At 40.3% G+C, this 19,999-nt stretch overlaps 1 protein-coding gene across 1 annotated transcript in view; it reads left to right on the plus strand.

Annotated features, from left to right (window-relative positions):
- The first annotated feature begins 6,286 nt into the window (after positions 1-6,286).
- Positions 6,287-19,999, plus strand: part of LOC139832391 (uncharacterized) — a 40,670-nt gene continuing 26,957 nt past the window's right edge. Inside the window, exon 1 of the mRNA XM_071822140.1 lies at positions 6,287-6,562. Coding sequence (XP_071678241.1) covers positions 6,287-6,562 — 276 coding nt within the window. The remainder of the gene's footprint in view (positions 6,563-19,999) is intronic.

Below are 19,999 nucleotides of genomic sequence, written 5' to 3' on the forward strand. Positions count from 1 at the left end.
AAAATCAGAAAAATGAAAAACAAAAGCATATAGTCTTCTTATGTCATATAGTAAGCATTCAAGTTGATAAATTAACAAGGTTTGGACGTATTCAAACCATACAAATCATGTATCTACCCCCTAACCCTAAACTCAGTCGATCTTATGAAGTCTAGCATGAAGAGAGGTCGTTTTGGGTTTCAAACATGGAAATTTCAAGAACATCCCAAAAGCTTCATTTTAGAGTGACTAAGAAGGATCCAGGCTTACTTATTCGTTTTCACGTGTTAAACTTGTCTAAATCTTGGTCAAACCTAGGATTTGACCAAGATTCAAATGCGCAGAAAATTAAAAAAATCATAAAAATGAAAACCAAAGTACATAGTCTTCTTATGTCATATAGTAAGCATATTCAAGTTGATAAACAAGGTTTGAGCCTTGATCTGTAGTACTGGGCAAAACCCTAGTTTAACCTATTTAATTATAGATTCGTAGGTTGATTTTTCTACCTTTTTATTATTACTATGCAGCACATGTGTGTTTGCCCGTCGAGTGAAACTCGGAGGAAGAGGGATCACTCGGAAGGAGAGAAGAAGGGAGAGCATTATGGTGTCTCCCCTTTTTCGGGTGATGATGTTGACTTTTGTGCAGGGTTTGTCAGTGAGCAGGAGGTGCGAGCGAGCGAGCGAGCGAGCGAGTCGAGCGAGCGAGCGAGTCGAGCGAGGCCGAGAATGAGAGAGATTTTTTTTTTGTGAGAGGGACAACCGAAGGATCCAGAAGGACCCACAGGCTTCCAATACGCATCCTGATGCGTCTTCTCTTGACAAAGAAGATGGCTGGGAGTTTGCGTACCTATTGCACGTGACTTGTGCTCACTGAAGTGTGGGAACTCACGCGTGGGCACCACACGTAAGTGACAGACCTGTTGGTGTAAAAACTCGGTTGATTATTATAGTGCATTAGAACAAAGTTTCCTATGGATTCAAGGGTAGGAAATCCAAGTTAACTCATTTACATGACATTATTTTTCTTATGTCATATAGTAAGCATTAAAGTTGATAAACAATGTCTAGACATATTCAAACCTGACAAATCATGTATCTATACCCCTAACCCCTAAACTCTGTCTTATGAAGTCAAGCATGTGAAGAGATGTGGTTTTGGGTTTCAAACATGGAAATTTCAAAAACCTCCCAAAAGATTTATTTTAGAGTGAATAATAAGGATCCATGCTTACCTTTTCATTTTCATAATTTAAACTTCTTTAAATCTTTGTCAAACCTAGGATTTGACGAAGATTCAAATATATGGGCATAAAATTCAAAAAACAAATCAGAAAAATGAAAATCAAAAGCATATAGTCTTGTTATGTCATCTAGTAAGCATTCAAGTTGATAAATTAACAAGGTTTGGACATATTCAAACCATACAAATCATGTATCTACCCCTAACCCTAAACTCGGTCGATCTTATGAAGCCTAGCATGAAGAGAGGTCGTTTTGGGTTTCAAACATGGAAATTGCAAGAACATCCCAAAAGCTTCATTTTAGAGTGACTAAGAAGGATCCAGGCTTACTTATTCATTTTCACATGTTAAACTTGTCTAAATCTTGGTAAAACCTAGGATTTGACCAAGATATGATTCAAATGCGCAGAAAATTAAAAAAAATCAGAAAAATGAAAAACCAAAGTACATAGTCTCCTTATGTCATATAGTAAGCATATTCAAGTTGATAAACAAGGTTTGAACCTTGATCTGTAGTACTGGGCAAAACCCTAGTTTAACCTATTTAATTATAGATTCGTAGGTTGATTTTTCTACCTTTTTATTATTACTATGCAGCACATGTGTGTTTGCCCGTCGAGTGAAACTCGGAGGAAGAGGGATCACTCGGAAGGAGAGAAGAAGGGAGAGCATTATGGTGTCTCCCATTTTTCGGGTGATGATGTTGACTTTTGTGCAGGGTTTGTCAGTGAGCAGGAGGTGCGAGCGAGCGAGCGAGGCCGAGAATGAGAGAGATTTGTTTTTTTGTGAGAGGGACAACCGAAGGATCCAGGAGGACCCACAGACTTCCAATACGCATCTTGATGCGTCTTCTCTTGACAAAGAAGATGGCTGGGAGTTTGCGTACCTATTGCACGTGACTTGTGCTCACTGAAGTGTGGGACCTCACGCGTGGGCACCACACGTAAGTGATAGACCTGTTGGTGTAAAAACTCGGTTGATTATTATAGTGCATTAGAACAAAGTTTCCTATGGATTCAAGGGTAGGAAATCCAAATTAACTCATTTACATGACATTATTCTTCTTATGTCATATAGTAAGCATATTCAAGTTGATAAACAAGGTTTGGACATATTCAAACCATACAAATCATGTATCTATACCCCCTAACCCTAAACTTTGTCTTATGAAGTCAAGCATGAAGAGAAGTGGTTTTGGGTTTCAAACATGGGAATTTCAAAAACCTCCCAAAAACTTCATTTTAGAGTGACTGAGAAGGTTACATGCTTCCCTTTTCATTTTCATGTTTTAAACTTGTTTAAATTATCTTGGTCAAACCTAGGATTTCATGAAGATACAAATGGGTGGGCACAATATTCAAAAAAATCAGAAAAATGAAAAACCAAATCACATTGTCTTCTTATGTCATATCGTAAGCATTCAAGTTGATAAACAAGGTCTAGATATATCCAAACCAGACAAATCATGTATCTACCCCCTGTCGATCTTATGAAGTCTAGCATGAAGGGAAGTCGTTTTGGGTTTCAAACATGGAAATTTCAAGAACATCCCAAAAGCTTCATTTTAGAGTAAATAAGAAGGATACATACTTCCCTTTTAATTTTCATGTTTTAAACATGTTTAAATCTTGGTCAAACCAAGGATTTGACCAAGATTCAAATGGCCCTAAAAATTCAAAAAAAATCAAAAGAATGAAAAACCAAAGCACATAGCATTCTTATGTCATATGTATAGTAAGCTAGCATTCATGTTGATAAACAAGGTCTAGACATATATATTCAAACCAGAAAAATCATGTATATATCTACCCCTAAAACCCAAATTAAACTCAGTCAATCATGAAGAGAAGTGGTTTTGGGTTTCAAACATGGAAATTTCAAGAACCTCCCAAAAGCTTCATTTTAGAGTGACTAAGAAGGATCCAGGCTTACTTATTCGTTTTCACGTGTTAAACTTGTCTAAATCTTGGTCAAACCTAGGATTTGACCAAGATATGATTCAAATGCGTAGAAAATAAAAAAACAGAAAAATGAAAAACCAAAGTACATAGTCTTCTTATGTCATATATATAGTAAGCGCATTAAAGTTGATAAACAAGGTCTGGACATATTCAAACCATACAAATCATGTATCTATACCCCCTAACCCTAAACTTTGTCTTATGAAGTCAAGCAGGAAGAGAAGTGGTTTTGGGTTTCAAACATGGAAATTTCAAAAACCTCCCAAAAACTTCATTTTAAAGTAACTGAGAAGGTTACATGCTGCTTCCCTTTTCATTTTCATGTTTTAAACTTGTTTAAATTATCTTGGTCAAACCTAGGATTTCATGAAGATACAAATGGGTGGGCACAATATTGAAAAAAATCAGAAAAATGAAAAACCAAATCACATTGTCTTCTTATGTCATATCGTAAGCATTCATGTTGATAAACAAGGTCTAGACATATATATTCAAACCAGAAAAATCATGTATATATCTACCCCTAAAACCCTAATTAAACTCAGCCAATCATGAAGAGAAGTGGTTTTGGGTTTCAAACATGGAAATTTCAAGAACCTCCCAAAAGCTTCATTTTAGAGTGACTAAGAAGGATCCAGGCTTACTTATTCGTTTTCACGTGTTAAAGTTGTCTAAATCTTGGTCAAACCTAGGATTTGACCAAGATATGATTCAAATGCGCAGAAAATTAAAAAAAATTAGAAAAATGAAAAACCAAAGTACATAGTCTTCTTATGTCATAGTAAGCATATTCCAGTTGATAAACAAGGTTTGGACATATTCAAACCATACAAATCATGTATCTATACCCCCTAACCCTAAACTTTGTCTTATGAAGTCAAGCATGAAGAGAAGTGGTTTTGGGTTTCAAACTTGGAAATTTCAAAAACCTCCCAAAAACTTCAATTTAGAGTGACTGAGAAGGTTACATGCTTCCCTTTTCATTTTCATGTTTTAAACTTGTTTAAATTAACTGTGTCAAACCTAGGATTTCATGAAGATACAAATGGGTGGGCACAATATTCCTAAAAATCAGAAAAATGAAAAACCAAATCACATAGTCTTCTTATGTCATATCGTAAGCATTCAAGTTGATAAACAGGGTCTAGATATATCCAAACCAGACAAATCATGTATCTATACCCCCTAACCCTATAGTTTGAGGCCATTTGGATGAGGTCGAAAAAATTCTTGGATTAGAATCGTGTTGTTCGAACCCCGTAGTTGGATTTTTTTGAACCTTGATCTCGTAGTAATCGGGCAAAACCCTAGTTTAACCTATTTAATTATAGATACGTATATCGATTTTTCTACCTAGGATTTGACCAAGATTTATGGGCATAAAATTCAAAAAAATCAGAAAAATGAAAAACCAAAGCACATAGTCTTCTTATGTCATATAGTTAGCATTAAAGTTGTTAAACAAGGTCTAGACATATTCAAACTAGACAAACCACATGTATCTACACCCCCTGACCCCTAAACTCTATCTTATGAAGTCAGGCATGAAGAGAAGTGGCTTTGGGTTTCAAACATGGAATTTTCAAAAACCTCCCAAAAACTTCATTTTAGAGTGACTAAGAAGTATACATGCTTCCCTTTTCATATTCATGTTTTAAACTTGTTTAAATTATCTTGGTCAGACCTAGGATTTGACAAGATTCAAATGGGCATCAAACTTCAAAAAAATCAGAAAAATGAAAAACAAAAGCAAATAGTTTTCTTATGTCATATAGTAAGCATTCAAGTTGATAAACAAGGTCTAGACATATTCAAACCAGAAAAATCATGTATATATCTACCCCTAACCCTAAACTAATCTGTCGATCTTATGAAGTCAATCATGAAGAGAAGTGGTTTTGGGTTTCAAACATGGAAATTTCAAGAACCTCCCAAAAGCTTCATTTTAGAGTGACCAAGAAGGATCCAGGCTTACTTATTCGTTTTCACGTGTTAAACTTGTCTAAATCTTGGTCAAATTTAGGATTTTACCAAGATTCAAATGCGCAGAAAATTAAAAAAAGTCAGAAAAATGAAAAACCAAAGTACATAGTCTTCTTATGTCATATAGTAAGCATATTCAAGTTGATAAACAAGGTCTAGACATATTCAAAGTTTCAAACTAGACAAACCATGTATCTACCCCTAACCCCTAAACTCTGTCTTATGAAGTAAAGCATGAAGAGAAGTGGTTTTGGGTTTCAGACATGGAAATTTCAAAAACCTCCCAAAAACTTCATTTTAGAGTGACTAAGAAGGATACATGCTTCCCTTTTCATTTCCATGTTTTAAACTTGTTTAAATTATCTTGGTCAAACCTAGGATTTGACAAGATTCAAATGGGCATCAAAATTCAAAAAAAAATCAGAAAAATGAAAAACCAAAGCAAATAGTTTTCTTATGTCATATAGTAAGAATTAAAGTTGATAAACAAGGTATAGACATATTCAAACCAAACAAATCATGTATATATCTACCCCTAACCCTAAACTCTGTCTTATGAAGTCAAGCATGGAAATTTCAAGAACATCCCAAAAGCTTCATTTTAGAGTGACTAAGAAGGATCCATGCTTACCTTTTCATATATTTTAAACTTGTTTAAATCTTTGTCAAACCTAGGATTTGACCAAAAGATTCAAATGGGCATAAAATTCAAAATAATCAGAACAATGAAAAACACTACGAACGATTGAACAATCTTGTTTCGCGTCCCTACTGATACACCATGGACAGTGTTGCGAGTGACCTGTGTCCTTCACGGATAGAGATCAGGTGACATGCACCTTTCGCATGTCACCTAGTGACATGCGGCTTAAATCTAAATTTAAATATTGCGAAAAAATCATGTCCCAACCTATAGCCCTCTCGATTTATAGGCCCCTGCCGCCTCTCCCCATTCACTTCACTTCTCGCTACCTCACTCCTCTCGATTTATAGGCCCCTGCCGCCTCTCCCCATTCATCTTCAAAATCCTATAGCCCCAACCTGTACAGTGCTCGTCGGCGGCTGTACCATCCACAACCTCTGTATTAGCGCCTCCCTGCACCCCCATCTTCCGGCGATGAATCCCACGAGTGGACAAGGGGGCCTGTTAGGTGTGCGGCCCACCGTCGTAATCCCCCAGCAGCAACTACAGGACCTCGCCGCCAACTCGCACGCCCCCCTACAACTGCTGCAGCAGGCGCATGGCGGCCTCGCCGTTGAGTCTGATGTGCCCACCAAGCGGCAGCGGATCAACGACCTCTCCGTGGGCTCAGACGTGACAGTCCTGCTGCAGCTGCAAGACAACCTCGCCGTCGCCGGGGAGTCGGTCCTCTCCAAGGAGGAGAGCTTCGAGGTCAGTGGTTAATGTAGTTTAATCATTGGTTTAAAACTAGTTAGCCCCCTACTGAGTATTATTCGGTGGGGATTTGATGCAAAATACTTCATTCACCATGTTTTGGCGTGAGTATTTGCGGCGAGATCAGGACAACTTTGAGAGATAGCCTGTCCTGGGGCATTATTACTCGTAGTTTTTTTTGAGGGGTTCCTCGGGCCTTATTAGTGAAGCGTCCAATTTCTATTCACGTAATCCATGCCAGCAGGCCTCAGGACTTGTGATTTTGCATTGGAATCAATCCCTCAGCCTGATCCATGCTAGAACGGGGTGGATGCCTGGAAGGAGAAGCAGCAATCGGAGCACGTATGTGGAACGACCAGAAACGCGAGAGCATAGAGGTGTTGCGGTTCCACGTCCACCCGACGTGCGCGGAAGTGTTTCTTGAGGATCCCCGCGACTCGATCCTGTCCAATACTCTTACGCCAAACAGATAAAATGTGTTCTTATTAAGAAAGACCCAGATATTAATCACTGAACCATGTGAAAACACGTCAACCAAACAAGGCACAAGGGATTTCTACTGCACTAATACTAGCTGCATTACCACTTTCGAACTTCAATGCAAACTTGAAACTTCACTGTAGTCTTTTTCCCCCTTTCGAACTTGAGATCCAGCCTCTCCATCGATTGATGCATAGGGCAAACTTTATTAGTTCATGTTTCGTTCTTAGTTTGAAACTTTATTACTCCAAGCTCCGGAGTACTCATATTACTACAGTATTGCAATTGAAATTTATACATATTACAATTACTATTGAAGTTAGTCTTGTACAGATTACTATGAGTATTGAAGTTTAAGTCCTGCAAACTTTCGGAGTACTATATTTTTACTATTGAAGTTACACTCTTGCACTTTATTAGTATAATATCATGTGTCACACAGGGTCGCTCTGTGAATCTACCATCTAATGAAGGACGACAACATGAAGCGTCTCTGCAAGTAATCCGGCGGTCGCTCCTGGATGAGTCGCGCGAGTTGATTGACCATGCGTCCAAGCTCCGAGATGTGAACTCACATCTGGTAAACCGTGCTATGAAGCTATGGAATGAGTATGCCGTACTCTTGAATGAGCACTCATCTCTATCAAAGGAGAACTCATCTCTATCGAAGGAGAACCTCTCCATGGTAAATCAGAACGGGTCTCTAACGAAGGAGAACATCTCCATCCTAAAAGAGAACTCATCTCTGAAAAAGGAGAACATCTCCATCCTAAAAGAGAATTCATCTCTAAAAAAGGAGCACACCTACTACAAGTGGCGGAGCATGACAGGAAACAAGTAATCTTCTTCGGGTGTGAAGAAGTTGTACCCATATGTGCATGTAGAGAGGTGGAGACGGTTGCCGATGAGACAAGTGAGTAGATTGAGGAGGGCAGCCACAACCCACAACGTTTGTAGTTACAAATCTTCTATCATAAAAGTAGTAGTATCGAAATTAATATGTATCCCTTAATATATATGTGGTGTTTGACAATATATAGTTTAACATGCAAGGACTCTGCAATGTAATTTGTATCAGTTTGATTGGCTTTCTACCCAAGTGAGCATGTGTCATATTTGTCCAAGGTTTGATTTTTGCATCTTATCATATTTTGTTGAATACCATACTAAAAAATTCCATGTGCATTGATGGCGTGTATTTCACACGTTCGTTGGGCAACCCCAAGAGGAAGGTATGATGCGCACAGCAGCAAGTTTTCCCTCAGAAAGAAACCAAGGTTTATCGAACCAGGAGGAGCCAAGAAGCACGTTGAAGGTTGATGGCGGCGAGATGTAGTGCGGCGCAACACCAGGGATTCCGGCGCCAACGTGGAACCTGCACAACACAACCAAGATACTTTGCCCCAACGAAACAGTGAGGTTGTCAATCTCACCGGCTTGCTGTAACAAAGAGTTAACCGTATTGTGTGGAAAATGATTGTTTGCAGAAAACAGTAGAACAAGTATTGCAGTAGATTGTATTTCAGTAAAGAGAATTGGACCGGGGTCCACAGTTCACTAGAGGTGTCTCTCCCATAAGACGAACAGCATGTTGGGTGAACAAATTACAGTTGGGCAATTGACAAATAAAGAGAGCATGACAATGCACATACATATCATGATGAGTATAGTGAGATTTAATTGGGCATTACGACAAAGTACATAGACCGCCATCCAACTGCATCTATGCCTAAAAAGTCCACCTTCAGGTTATCATCCGAACCCCTCCGGTATTAAGTTGCAAGCAACAGAGACAATTGCATTAAGTATGGTGCGTAATGTAATCAACAACTACATCCTTAGACATAGCATCAATGTTTTATCCCTAGTGGCAACAGCACAACACAACCTTAGAACTTTCTGTCCTTTGTCCTGTGTCAATGCAGCATGAACCCACTATCGAGCATAAGTACTCCCTCTTGGAGTTACAAGCATCTACTTGGCCAGAGCATCTACTAGTAACGGAGAGCATGCAAGATCATAAACAACACATAAGCATAACTTTGATAATCAACATAACAAGTATTCTCTATTCATCGGATCCCAACAAACGCAACATATAGGATTACGGATAGATGATCTTGATCATGTTAGGCAGCTCACAAGATCCGACAATGATAGCACAATGGGGAGAAGACAACCATCTAGCTACTGCTATGGACCCATAGTCCAGGGGTAGACTACTCACACATCACACCGGAGGCGACCATGGCGGCGTAGAGTCCTCCGGGAGATGATTCCCCTCTCCGGCAGGGTGCCGGAGGCGATCTCTGGATCCCCGAGATGGGATCGGCGGCGGCGGCGTCTCCGGAAGGTTTTCCGTATCGTGGTTCTCGGTACCGGGGTTTCGTCACGGAGGCTATTTGTAGGCGGAAGGGCAGAGTCGGGGGCCGACGAGGGGGCCACACCATAGGCGGCGCGGGCCCCCCCTGGGCCACGCCGCCACGTGGTGTCGCCACCTCGTGGCCCCACTTCGTGTGTTCTTCGGTCTTCTGGAAGCTCCGTAGAAAAATAGGCCCCTGGGCTTTGATTTCGTCCAATTCCGAGAATATTTCCTTACTAGGATTTCTGAAACCAAAAACAGCAGAAAACAGCAACTGGCACTTCGGCATCTTGTTAATAGGTTAGTTCCAGAAAATGCACGAATATGACATAAAGTGTGCATAAAACATGTAGATAACATCAATAATGTGGCATGGAACATAAGAAATTATCGATACATCGGAGACGTATCAGCATCCCCAAGCTTAGTTCTGCTCGTCCCGAGCCGGTATAACGATAACACGGATAATTTCTGGAGTGACATGCCATCATAATCTTGATCATACTATTTGTAAAGCATATGTAGTGAATGCAGCGATCAAAACAATGTGTATGACATGAGTAAACAAGTGAATCATATAGCAAAGACTTTTCATGAATAGCACTTCAAGACAAGCATCAATAAGTCTTGCATAAGAGTTAACTCATAAAGCAATAATTCAAAGTAAAGGCATTGAAGCAACACAAAAGAAGATTAAGTTTCAGCGGTTGCTTTCAACTTGTAACATGTATATCTCATGGATATTGTCAACATAGAGTAATATAATAAGTGCAATAAGCAAGTATGTAGGAATCAATGCACAGTTCACACAAGTGTTTGCTTCTTGAGGTGGAGAGAAATAGGTGAACTGACTCAACATTGAAAGTAAAAGAATGGTCCTCATAGAGGAAAAGCATCGATTGCTATATTTGTGCTAGAGCTTTGATTTTGAAAACATGAAACAATTTTGTCAACGGTAGTAATAAAGCATATGCATCATGTAAATTATATCTTATAAGTTGCAAGCCTCATGCATAGTGTACTAATAGTGCCCGCACCTTGTCCTAATTAGCTTGGACTACCTGGATTATCACCGCAATACATATGCTTTAACCAAGTATCACAAAGGGGTACCTCTATGCCGCTTTGTACAAAGGTCTAAGGAGAAAGCTCGCATTGGATTTCTCGCTTTTGATTATTCTCAACTTAGACATCCATACCGGGACAACATAGACAACAGATAATGGACTCCTCTTTTAATGCTTTAAGCATTCAACAACAATTAATTCTTTTCTCATTAGAGATTTGAGGATGTTTGTCCAAAACTGAAACTTCCACCATGGAACATGGGTTTAGTTAGCGGCCCAATGTTCTTCTCTCACAATATGCATGCTCAAACCATTCAACTCAGAGTAGATCGCCCTTACTTCAGACAAGACGAACATGCATAGCAACTCACATGAAATTCAACAATGAGTTGATGGCGGTCCCCAGTAAACATGGTTATCGCACAACAAGCAACTTAATAAGAGATAAAGTGCATAATTACATATTCAATACCACAATAGTTTTTAAGCTATTTGTCCCATGAGCTATATATTGCAAAGGTGAATGATGGAATTTTAAAGGTAGCACTCAAGCAATTTACTTTGGAATGGCTGGAAAATACCATGTAGTAGGTAGGTATGGTGGACACAAATGGCATAGTGGTTGGCTCAAGTATTTTGGATGCATGAGAAGTATTCCCTCTCGATACAAGGTTTAGGCTAGCAAGGCTTATTTGAAACAAACACAAGGATGAACCGGTGCAGCAAAACTCACATAAAAGACATATTGAAAACATTATAAGACTCCACACCATCTTCCTTGTTGTTCAAACTCAATACTAGAAATTATCTAGACCTTAGAGAAACCAAATATGCAAACCAATTTTAGCATGCTCTATGTATTTCTTCATTAATGGGTGCAAAGCATATGATGCAAGAGCTTAAACATGAGCACAACAATTGCCAAGTATCACATTACCCAAAACATTTATAGCAATTACTACATGTATCATTTTCCAATTCCAACCATATAACAATTTAACGAAGGAGAAACTTCGCCATGAATACTATGAGTAGAAACCAAGGACATACTTGTCCATATGCTACAGCGGAGCGTGTCTCTCTCCCATAAAGTGAATGCTAGGATCCATTTTATTCAAACAAAACAAAAACAAAACCAAACCGACGCTCCAAGAAAAAGCACATAAGATGTGATGGAATAAAAATATAGTTTCAGGGGAGGAACCTGATAATTTGTCGATGAAGAAGGGGATGCCTTGGGCATCCCCAAGCTTAGACGCTTGAGTCTTCTTGATATATGCAGGGGTGAACCACCGGGTGCATCCCCAAGCTTAGAGCTTTCACTCTCCTTGATCATGTTGCATCATACTCCTCTCTTGATCCTTGAAAACTTCCTCCACACCAAACTCGAAACAACTCATTAGAGGGTTAGTGCACAATATAAATTGACATATTCAGAGGTGACACAATCATTCTTAACACTTCTGGACATTGCATAATGCTACTGGACATTAGTGGATCAAAGAAATTCATCCAACATAGCGAAAGAGGCAATGCGAAATAAAAGGCAGAATCTGTCAAAACAGAACAGTTCGTATTGACGAATTTTAAAATGGCACCAGACTTGCTCAGATGAAAATGCTCAAATTGAATGAAAGTTGCATACATATCTGAGGATCATGCACGTAAATTGGCTTAATTTTCTGAGTTACCTACAGGGAGGTGGACCCAGATTCGTGACAGCAAAGAAATCTGGAACTGTGCAGTAATCCAAATCTAGTACTTACTTTTCTATCAACGGCTTAACTTGGCACAACAAAACACAAAACTAAGATAAGGAGAGGTTGCTACAGTAGTAAACAACTTCCAAGACACAAAATAAAAAAAAAGTACTGTAGGTAAAAACATGGGTTGTCTCCCATAAGCGCTTTTCTTTAACGCCTTTCAGCTAGGCGCAGAAAGTGTGCATCAAGTATTATCAAAGGGTGGTGCATCGTTAGCGGGGTGTGGGCTTTTCTCAACCAGGCATATTATATTGGATACATAAGTTTCAGCATCTCCCTTTTCATTAGTCTTAGGCGTGCTACTCTCATCAAACAAATTTTCAGGAACAAGCCAAGCATAGTTATTTTCTAGCGCATCATTCATAGCTAGGAGCTTACATGGTATTGGTGCTTTGATCTCCCCTCCATTATCAACATTGTTAGTGAATCTTATTCTATCCATATCCATCTTTTCAAGGAGACTAACAAAATTAGTTGGAGAACCAAGCATATTAAATTTAGCAAACACCTTTCTAGCTTCTCTTGCTAGACCTCCAAATTCTCTAAGAAGGGTTTCTAACACAAAATCTTTCTTTTCCCCTTCTTCCATATCACCAAGTGCGAAGAACATGTGTTGGATTATAGGATTAAGATTAACAAATTTAGTTTCCAACAAGCGGACTAAATGCGCAGCAGCAATTTCATAAGTAGGCGCAAGGTCTACCAAGTGTCTATCTTCAAAATTTTCAATAGTACTAACATGATTGAAAAATTCTTCTATATTATTTCTCCCAACTATAGACCCATGTCCTACCGGTATGTTTTTCGTGGTAAAATTAAAAGGAAACATGATGAATACAGTAAATGCAAGTAAACTAAATTTTTTTTGTGTTTTCGATATAGCAAACAAGATAGCAAATAAAGTAAAACTAGCAACTAATTTTTTTGTATTTTGATTTAGTGCAGCAAACAAGGTAGTAAATAAAACTAAGCAAGACAAAAACAAAGTAAAGAGATTGAGAAGTGGAGACTCCCCTTGCAGCGTGTCTTGATCTCCCCGGCAACGGCGCCAGAAAAAGAGCTTGATGGCGTGTATTTCACACGTTCGTTGGGCAACCCCAAGAGGAAGGTATGATGCGCACAGCAGCAAGTTTTCCCTCAGAAAGAAACCAAGGTTTATCGAACCAGGAGGAGCCAAGAAGCACGTTGAAGGTTGATGGCGGCGAGATGTAGTGCGGCGCAACACCAGGGATTCCGGCGCCAACGTGGAACCTGCACAACACAACCAAGACACTTTGCCCCAACGAAACAGTGAGGTTGTCAATCTCACCGGCTTGCTGTAACAAAGAGTTAACCGTATTGTGTGGAAAATGATTGTTTGCAGAAAACAGTAGAACAAGTATTGCAGTAGATTGTATTTCAGTAAAGAGAATTGGACCGGGGTCCACAGTTCACTAGAGGTGTCTCTCCCATAAGACGAACAGCATGTTGGGTGAACAAATTACAGTTGGGCAATTGACAAATAAAGAGAGCATGACAATGCACATACATATCATGATGAGTATAGTGAGATTTAATTGGGCATTACGACAAAGTACATAGACCGCCATCCAACTGCATCTATGCCTAAAAAGTCCACCTTCAGGTTATCATCCGAACCCCCTCCAGTATTAAGTTGCAAGCAACAGACAATTGCATTAAGTATGGTGCGTAATGTAATCAACAACTACATCCTTAGACATAGCATCAATGTTTTATCCCTAGTGGCAACAGCACAACACAACCTTAGAACTTTCTGTCACTTGTCCTGTGTCAATGCGAGGCATGAACCCACTATCGAGCATAAGTACTCCCTCTTGGAGTTACAAGCATCTACTTGGCCAGAGCATCTACTAGTAACGGAGAGCATGCAAGATCATAAACAACACATAAGCATAACTTTGATAATCAACATAACAAGTATTCTCTATTCATTGGATCCCAACAAACGCAACATATAGGATTACAGATAGATGATCTTGATCATGTTAGGCAGCTCACAAGATCCGACAATGATAGCACAATGGGGAGAAGACAACCATCTAGCTACTGCTATGGACCCATAGTCCAGGGGTAGACTACTCACACATCACACCGGAGGCGACCATGGCGGCGTAGAGTCCTCCGGGAGATGATTCCCCTCTCCGGCAGGGTGCCGGAGGCGATCTCCTGGATCCCCCGAGATGGGATCGGCGGCGGCGGCGTCTCTGGAAGGTTTTCCGTATCGTGGTTCTCGGTACTGGGGTTTTCGTCACGGAGGCTATTTGTAGGCGGAAGGGCAGAGTCGGGGGGCAGACGAGGGGGCCACACCATAGGGCGGCGCGGGCCCCCCCTGGGCCACGCCGCCACGTGGTGTCGCCACCTCGTGGCCCCACTTCGTGTGTTCTTCGGTCTTCTGGAAGCTCCGTGGAAAAATAGGCCCCTGGGCTTTGATTTCGTCCAATTCCGAGAATATTTCCTTACTAGGATTTCTGAAACCAAAAACAGCAATGAACAAAGAATCGGCACTTCGGCATCTTGTTAATAGGTTAGTTCCAGAAAATGCACGAATATGACATAAAGTGTGCATAAAACATGTAGATAACATCAATAATGTGGCATGGAACATAAGAAATTATCGATACGTCGGAGACGTATCATGCATCATTTTGATGCAGAGGCTGGGGGTCTCAACTTCCATTACGAAAAGGATTTGTCAAGACATGAAACATTGGATAAAATCCTTGACTGTACCCTGCAAGTGTGGCACCTAGAAACAATGATTAAAATTCAAAGCTGCATCTCCTACCAATACAAATGGTATATCAGACAATTTTGAAACAAATTGAATCCAACCCAAAATAAATTAAATTATATTTGGAAGAAGATATGTAGAAGTACCCCTGTACAGTAGGACGCTATGTGCAATGCACGACATATTGGCAAAAAATTACCCGCATGTACCAAAGGCATGGGCACCAAGATCTGATGCAAATTTGAATTCGGCCAAAGGAGGGTACTAGCAAAGATTTCGATCGTGTCAGCGATCCAGACATTCTTATGAAGTAAAGGGAATTTGATCATCTTGGTCTTGCAAGTAATGAAATGTGGGGACTCCTAAGATCGACGCCTTCAACACTGATGTTTCTTTTTCATCAGAAGCTAGTGGCTGACAACTTTGATTCCTATTCGGCTGATATAGATATCCATGAGATCATCAAGAGGATCTTGGAACATGTTGAAGCACGTGTCAACATTCTGCTCTCGTGCTTGAAGGCAGATGATTTTGATAGGGTGATGCAAAAGCCGCCATATAGTCAATAGATTGTTATTATATACAAGGATGTTGTTTCTTGGGTCATCATCTAGATCTTTTGTTTTCTTATGTATTAGCAGTACTTTATGGAAACTATGTTAGTATTGTCTCATACTGAATTGTTGCTATATCTGGACACCGGATGCTTATGTTCTATGACATTATGGAATGTATGGAAAAAAGATGACACCTTTTTAGCTATTCAGAAAAGGCAAAAAAACAACAACAATTTGTTTCCCACAATAAAATGAAATCTTATTGCACCTTTCCCCAAAATGGTAATGCACATTTTACCTTGGGCATTTTCGTTAAGACCCATGGTTTTTTATATAAAATGGTAGGCCATATTTTGAAGCTAGTTTTTTTTTAAACATATCAAAATTCAAGCTTATCATTTTATAGCCACAAGTTCACTTTTTTTTCTTCATTTTTTCCAAAACAGGGTGGGAATCGACTGCATGCCATTCCTTGCAAACATTGGCGAATGTCGGAAATAATCTTAGATAGGGCAAACTCTAAAAGAAGAGGTAAATACCGAAATAGTCCCGAGACATTGTGATGCATGTAATTCTAACGCAATCCCAATAAACCAAAACATATTTTATTATAAGTAGAACCTATATACATACCAATTATGTGATCAATGGCAAAACTTTAGTTCTTTTGAAAATCATTTTGTAATTCGATCGATCAAGAATTTTTTCAATATCTTTTGCTCGATGCACAACTCGGAATTTATGATCTTTGTTGTCGAGCCATTTCAGGAGTCCTTTAAGTCATAGGATAGGAAAAACGTATGTACATCTTGTCTATTTGAATCCTATGGGAATATGAGTTTCTTTGATTATACCAAAGGGATTTTTCCCTGAGGGATGACCTAATGTTTTGTTCATATAGGATTTGTAGTACAAGATTCATATGGGATATGTTCCCTATGAATATAACCAATAGTGTAGAATAATTCCCGTAGGATCTAAATCCTATAAACCAAAGGAGCCTCAGTTGTTTTCGTCACCACATATAAAATCAGCGCCAACTCAATGAGATGATAAATGTTGTCGGATGAAACATGGCGTTTCTTTCAAATATAAAGAAATATCTGAAGTCTTCAATTCTACGCGTATGATAATGAATAGCTCAAGGTTATTTTACATATACTAAGATCCATGATACATCAATCTTTTTAATGCGGAGAACGAGTCTATATATGTTTTTTGGTACCTAGTCCATGTTTTGTTTTCGAAATCGGCTCCACGCAGTGTTCACTAAAATAGGCGCAACTTTGTCATATGAAGTCCGTTTTAAGTACTCAAATGTTCAGAAAAAACACATATATATGAATGGATATTCACTAAAAATCAAGGTAGGATGGCTGCCGTACCGCCCATGCTTACAAATGAGACCTTGATGGGGTCGGACAGCGTCCATTTTTTTTTTCGCGCATCCACCAAACCATTTCAACGAAGCGCCAAAACACCGGCGAAAATAGCTCGGGTTGCCGCCTCCAATTTTCAAATGTTCGAATTTCCCATCTTATCCTTTCATCAAAAACGTCCCCAGCGGTTCTTCTCTTATTCGGGCCAAGGCCAATCTCACCCCAGCCATTAAAACATACCACCGGCACAGGCGCCGAATCCCACATCTCTCACGCGTCACCCACCGAATCGGAGCATCTCGCCCGACGACGGCAGTGCACCACCGTCCCACCTCGCCACCACAGCCTCCTGACCAGCCGCTGTAGTGTCCGAGAAGACGTTGTCAAGCAAGCCGGAGCCGCTTCCCCGACGAAGGCGCACACCGCACCATTTGTGCTCCACCGTAGCCGACGCCCACCGCGCCGGATCCTGCTCTGGACGCCGTCCACCTCCGCCGCTGCGTCGGATCTGCTTCCCGACTCCCTGGTCTACCGCACGGTGAAATGGGTAGACCCCGCGCCCAACCGGTCCACCGCGCGAAACCAAAGCGTAAAGCCGTCCACTCCCCATGCGAAGGTTGGTGTTTAGCCGCTTCCGTTATGCATTTCATTTCCGAACATCAGTTTCGTGCGATCTGTTTTAGGGCTTGTTTGGTACTAGAGTTTTACTGGGATTAGCAGGGATAATCCGCTCCAAACTTTAAATCCCCACTTATCCTCAATGCATGTTTGGTGCTAGAGTATGAGCAAGTTTAATCCCCACTTGTCCCTACTTTTCCGCAAAATTTAGTGTATTTTTTCAATCCCCAATACTCTACCCCTACCTAGTGGATTGGGGATGGGGTTTTGTGGGTATTGGGTGAATTCTGCTGTCACCCAATACTCTAGAGTATTATCCCCACTAATCCCCACTAAAACACTGGACAGAGATCAGGTGACATGCAATAGGCATGTCACCTGAGAACAGTGTTGTGACATGCGACCATGTTCTGATCGTTGGACTGAAAATGGAGGGCCAGATCAACATGAACAGTAGACGCTACAGGGACAATCCACAGTGCATCGCTACAGGGACAAATCTACAGTGCATCGATACAGTACATCTGCTACGGTGGTCATCTACAAGTACATCACTACGGTGCTTGATCTTGTCTACTCATTTTCGATCCAACGGCCGAAAGTGCATGTTACGGCACTGTTCATCGGTGACATGCCTATGGTATGACCGTAGTAGAAGTCAAGCTGGCAGAGTGATTAGTCGACATTATTAAACTGCATGTTTATAAATCTTGTAATCATCAATTGGCATGCACAGGGAAATCATTTATTTTTGATCTACGCTTTATTCCTTTTTGAGCTATCATCTACTTGCTACTACTAATTTGCCCTTCTACTGCTCTACTCAAAGTTCCATGATAAATCTCGTTAGCATTTTTTTCTAATGCATGCTAAAGATACTGTAGTAGAGTACAAAGAGGGCCGGAGAGAAAATATAGGCATCACCAGTGAACAATCAAACACCTCTCCTGTCTCCATCGATAACAATCAATTTTCTTATTCAGAACTTGATCCTACTGAACAAGAGTCTGAGGGAGACCTGAGTAAAGAGGATGCCCTTGTCAAGCACCCTACTCCACCCCCAAGGTGATTGCTCGCTCTTTTCATTGGCATTATTGTTGCATCTTCAATAACTGTGATGTATCTGTCCAACCCAGCCCAAGTTATAGCATTATCATCTGCTCAGTTAACACATAATAATAACATATGTTTCATCATGTCTTGGCTTGCTGTTCTTATGTTCCATAATCGTATCAAGCATGTATATGATTTTGTTGATTGAAGTACCGTTTATCTCTGGCAGGCATCAGGGACTTCACGTAAGGGCGTTTCAAATACCAACAAGGTGAAGAACATAGTTCAACAGGAAGATCAATATCTGACAGCTCACCTAAAAATAAAAAGGGTTCAAGCTGGTCATGTCAGATCACAAACAAATGCAGTGAACAGAGTAAAAACAAGGTCTCAGACTCGAGTCACTCTAATCTAGTTGAAAATGATGACCAGGCAAAAATATTGTAATGCGAAACACCAACATAAAAAGCTTCGATCTAACCCCACATCGGTTGGTCTAAAAGCTGTAGACGGAGCAAATACCAAACCACATGTTCCCCACCAATTGCCAATCCAGTTACCCAAGAACAATTCACAGCAGACCAGTTTCAACAAAGAGGTTCTCAACACCTAACTAATCACGATCGCCCGCTGGCATTTAGTCCTGCCAGAGACAACTTCTTCCTTAAAGATGATGGTGGGGCCAAATTAGGTACGTGTTCCCTTACATGCTCCGTTACATAAATACCTTGATAGCTTGATGTAATGCTTAAATTTGCAGTTCCACCACGACCAAGAAAACGAAGGGGGCCAACGACTTTGAAATCACTTAAAAATAAGATTGCCCGAATGGGAACAAGATTTCCCATCACATCGCTTATAGCAGGTATCGAAGGCCACTTTGGATCCACAAGAATCATCTAATATAGCATCGATCACAAAGTGCGTTTTTGTCGGGACTCAAATTCCTATCTTTCCATCATGGAAACAACACGTAAACACCCCTTCCCATTTTGAAGGTTTCATCGCACATGTTACATGTAAGTCATTTTCGTAAACAATACCATGTTGCTTGTTCATATTCCCTCTAGCTTTCTGTTGGCTAGCTATCTAACACATGAACGGTTCCCATTGTTGTAAACAGACATGTCTTGAGTTTGATGATGACATGAAGAATGTAATCACTGTTATCAGGAGCATATTCTCTTCAGCGTTGCGCCAGTAGCGCCATAGGCTAAAGATGAGATACTTTGCTGGGAGGACTCCTAGCGATATTCCAACAACCTCTCCTATACTACGTATGACTCGATGATCAATGGTGTGATCTTGTTGAGTATTGGTCTGCTCAAAAGAATTTGGTATGTTACGTGAAGACAAAGTGAGACAAGATCACATTATCGATTCCTTTTAAGCATGTGTCTCAC

Source organism: Lolium perenne, chromosome 6, assembly GCF_019359855.2.
Source record: "Lolium perenne isolate Kyuss_39 chromosome 6, Kyuss_2.0, whole genome shotgun sequence".
Classification (NCBI taxonomy): domain Eukaryota; kingdom Viridiplantae; phylum Streptophyta; class Magnoliopsida; order Poales; family Poaceae; genus Lolium; species Lolium perenne.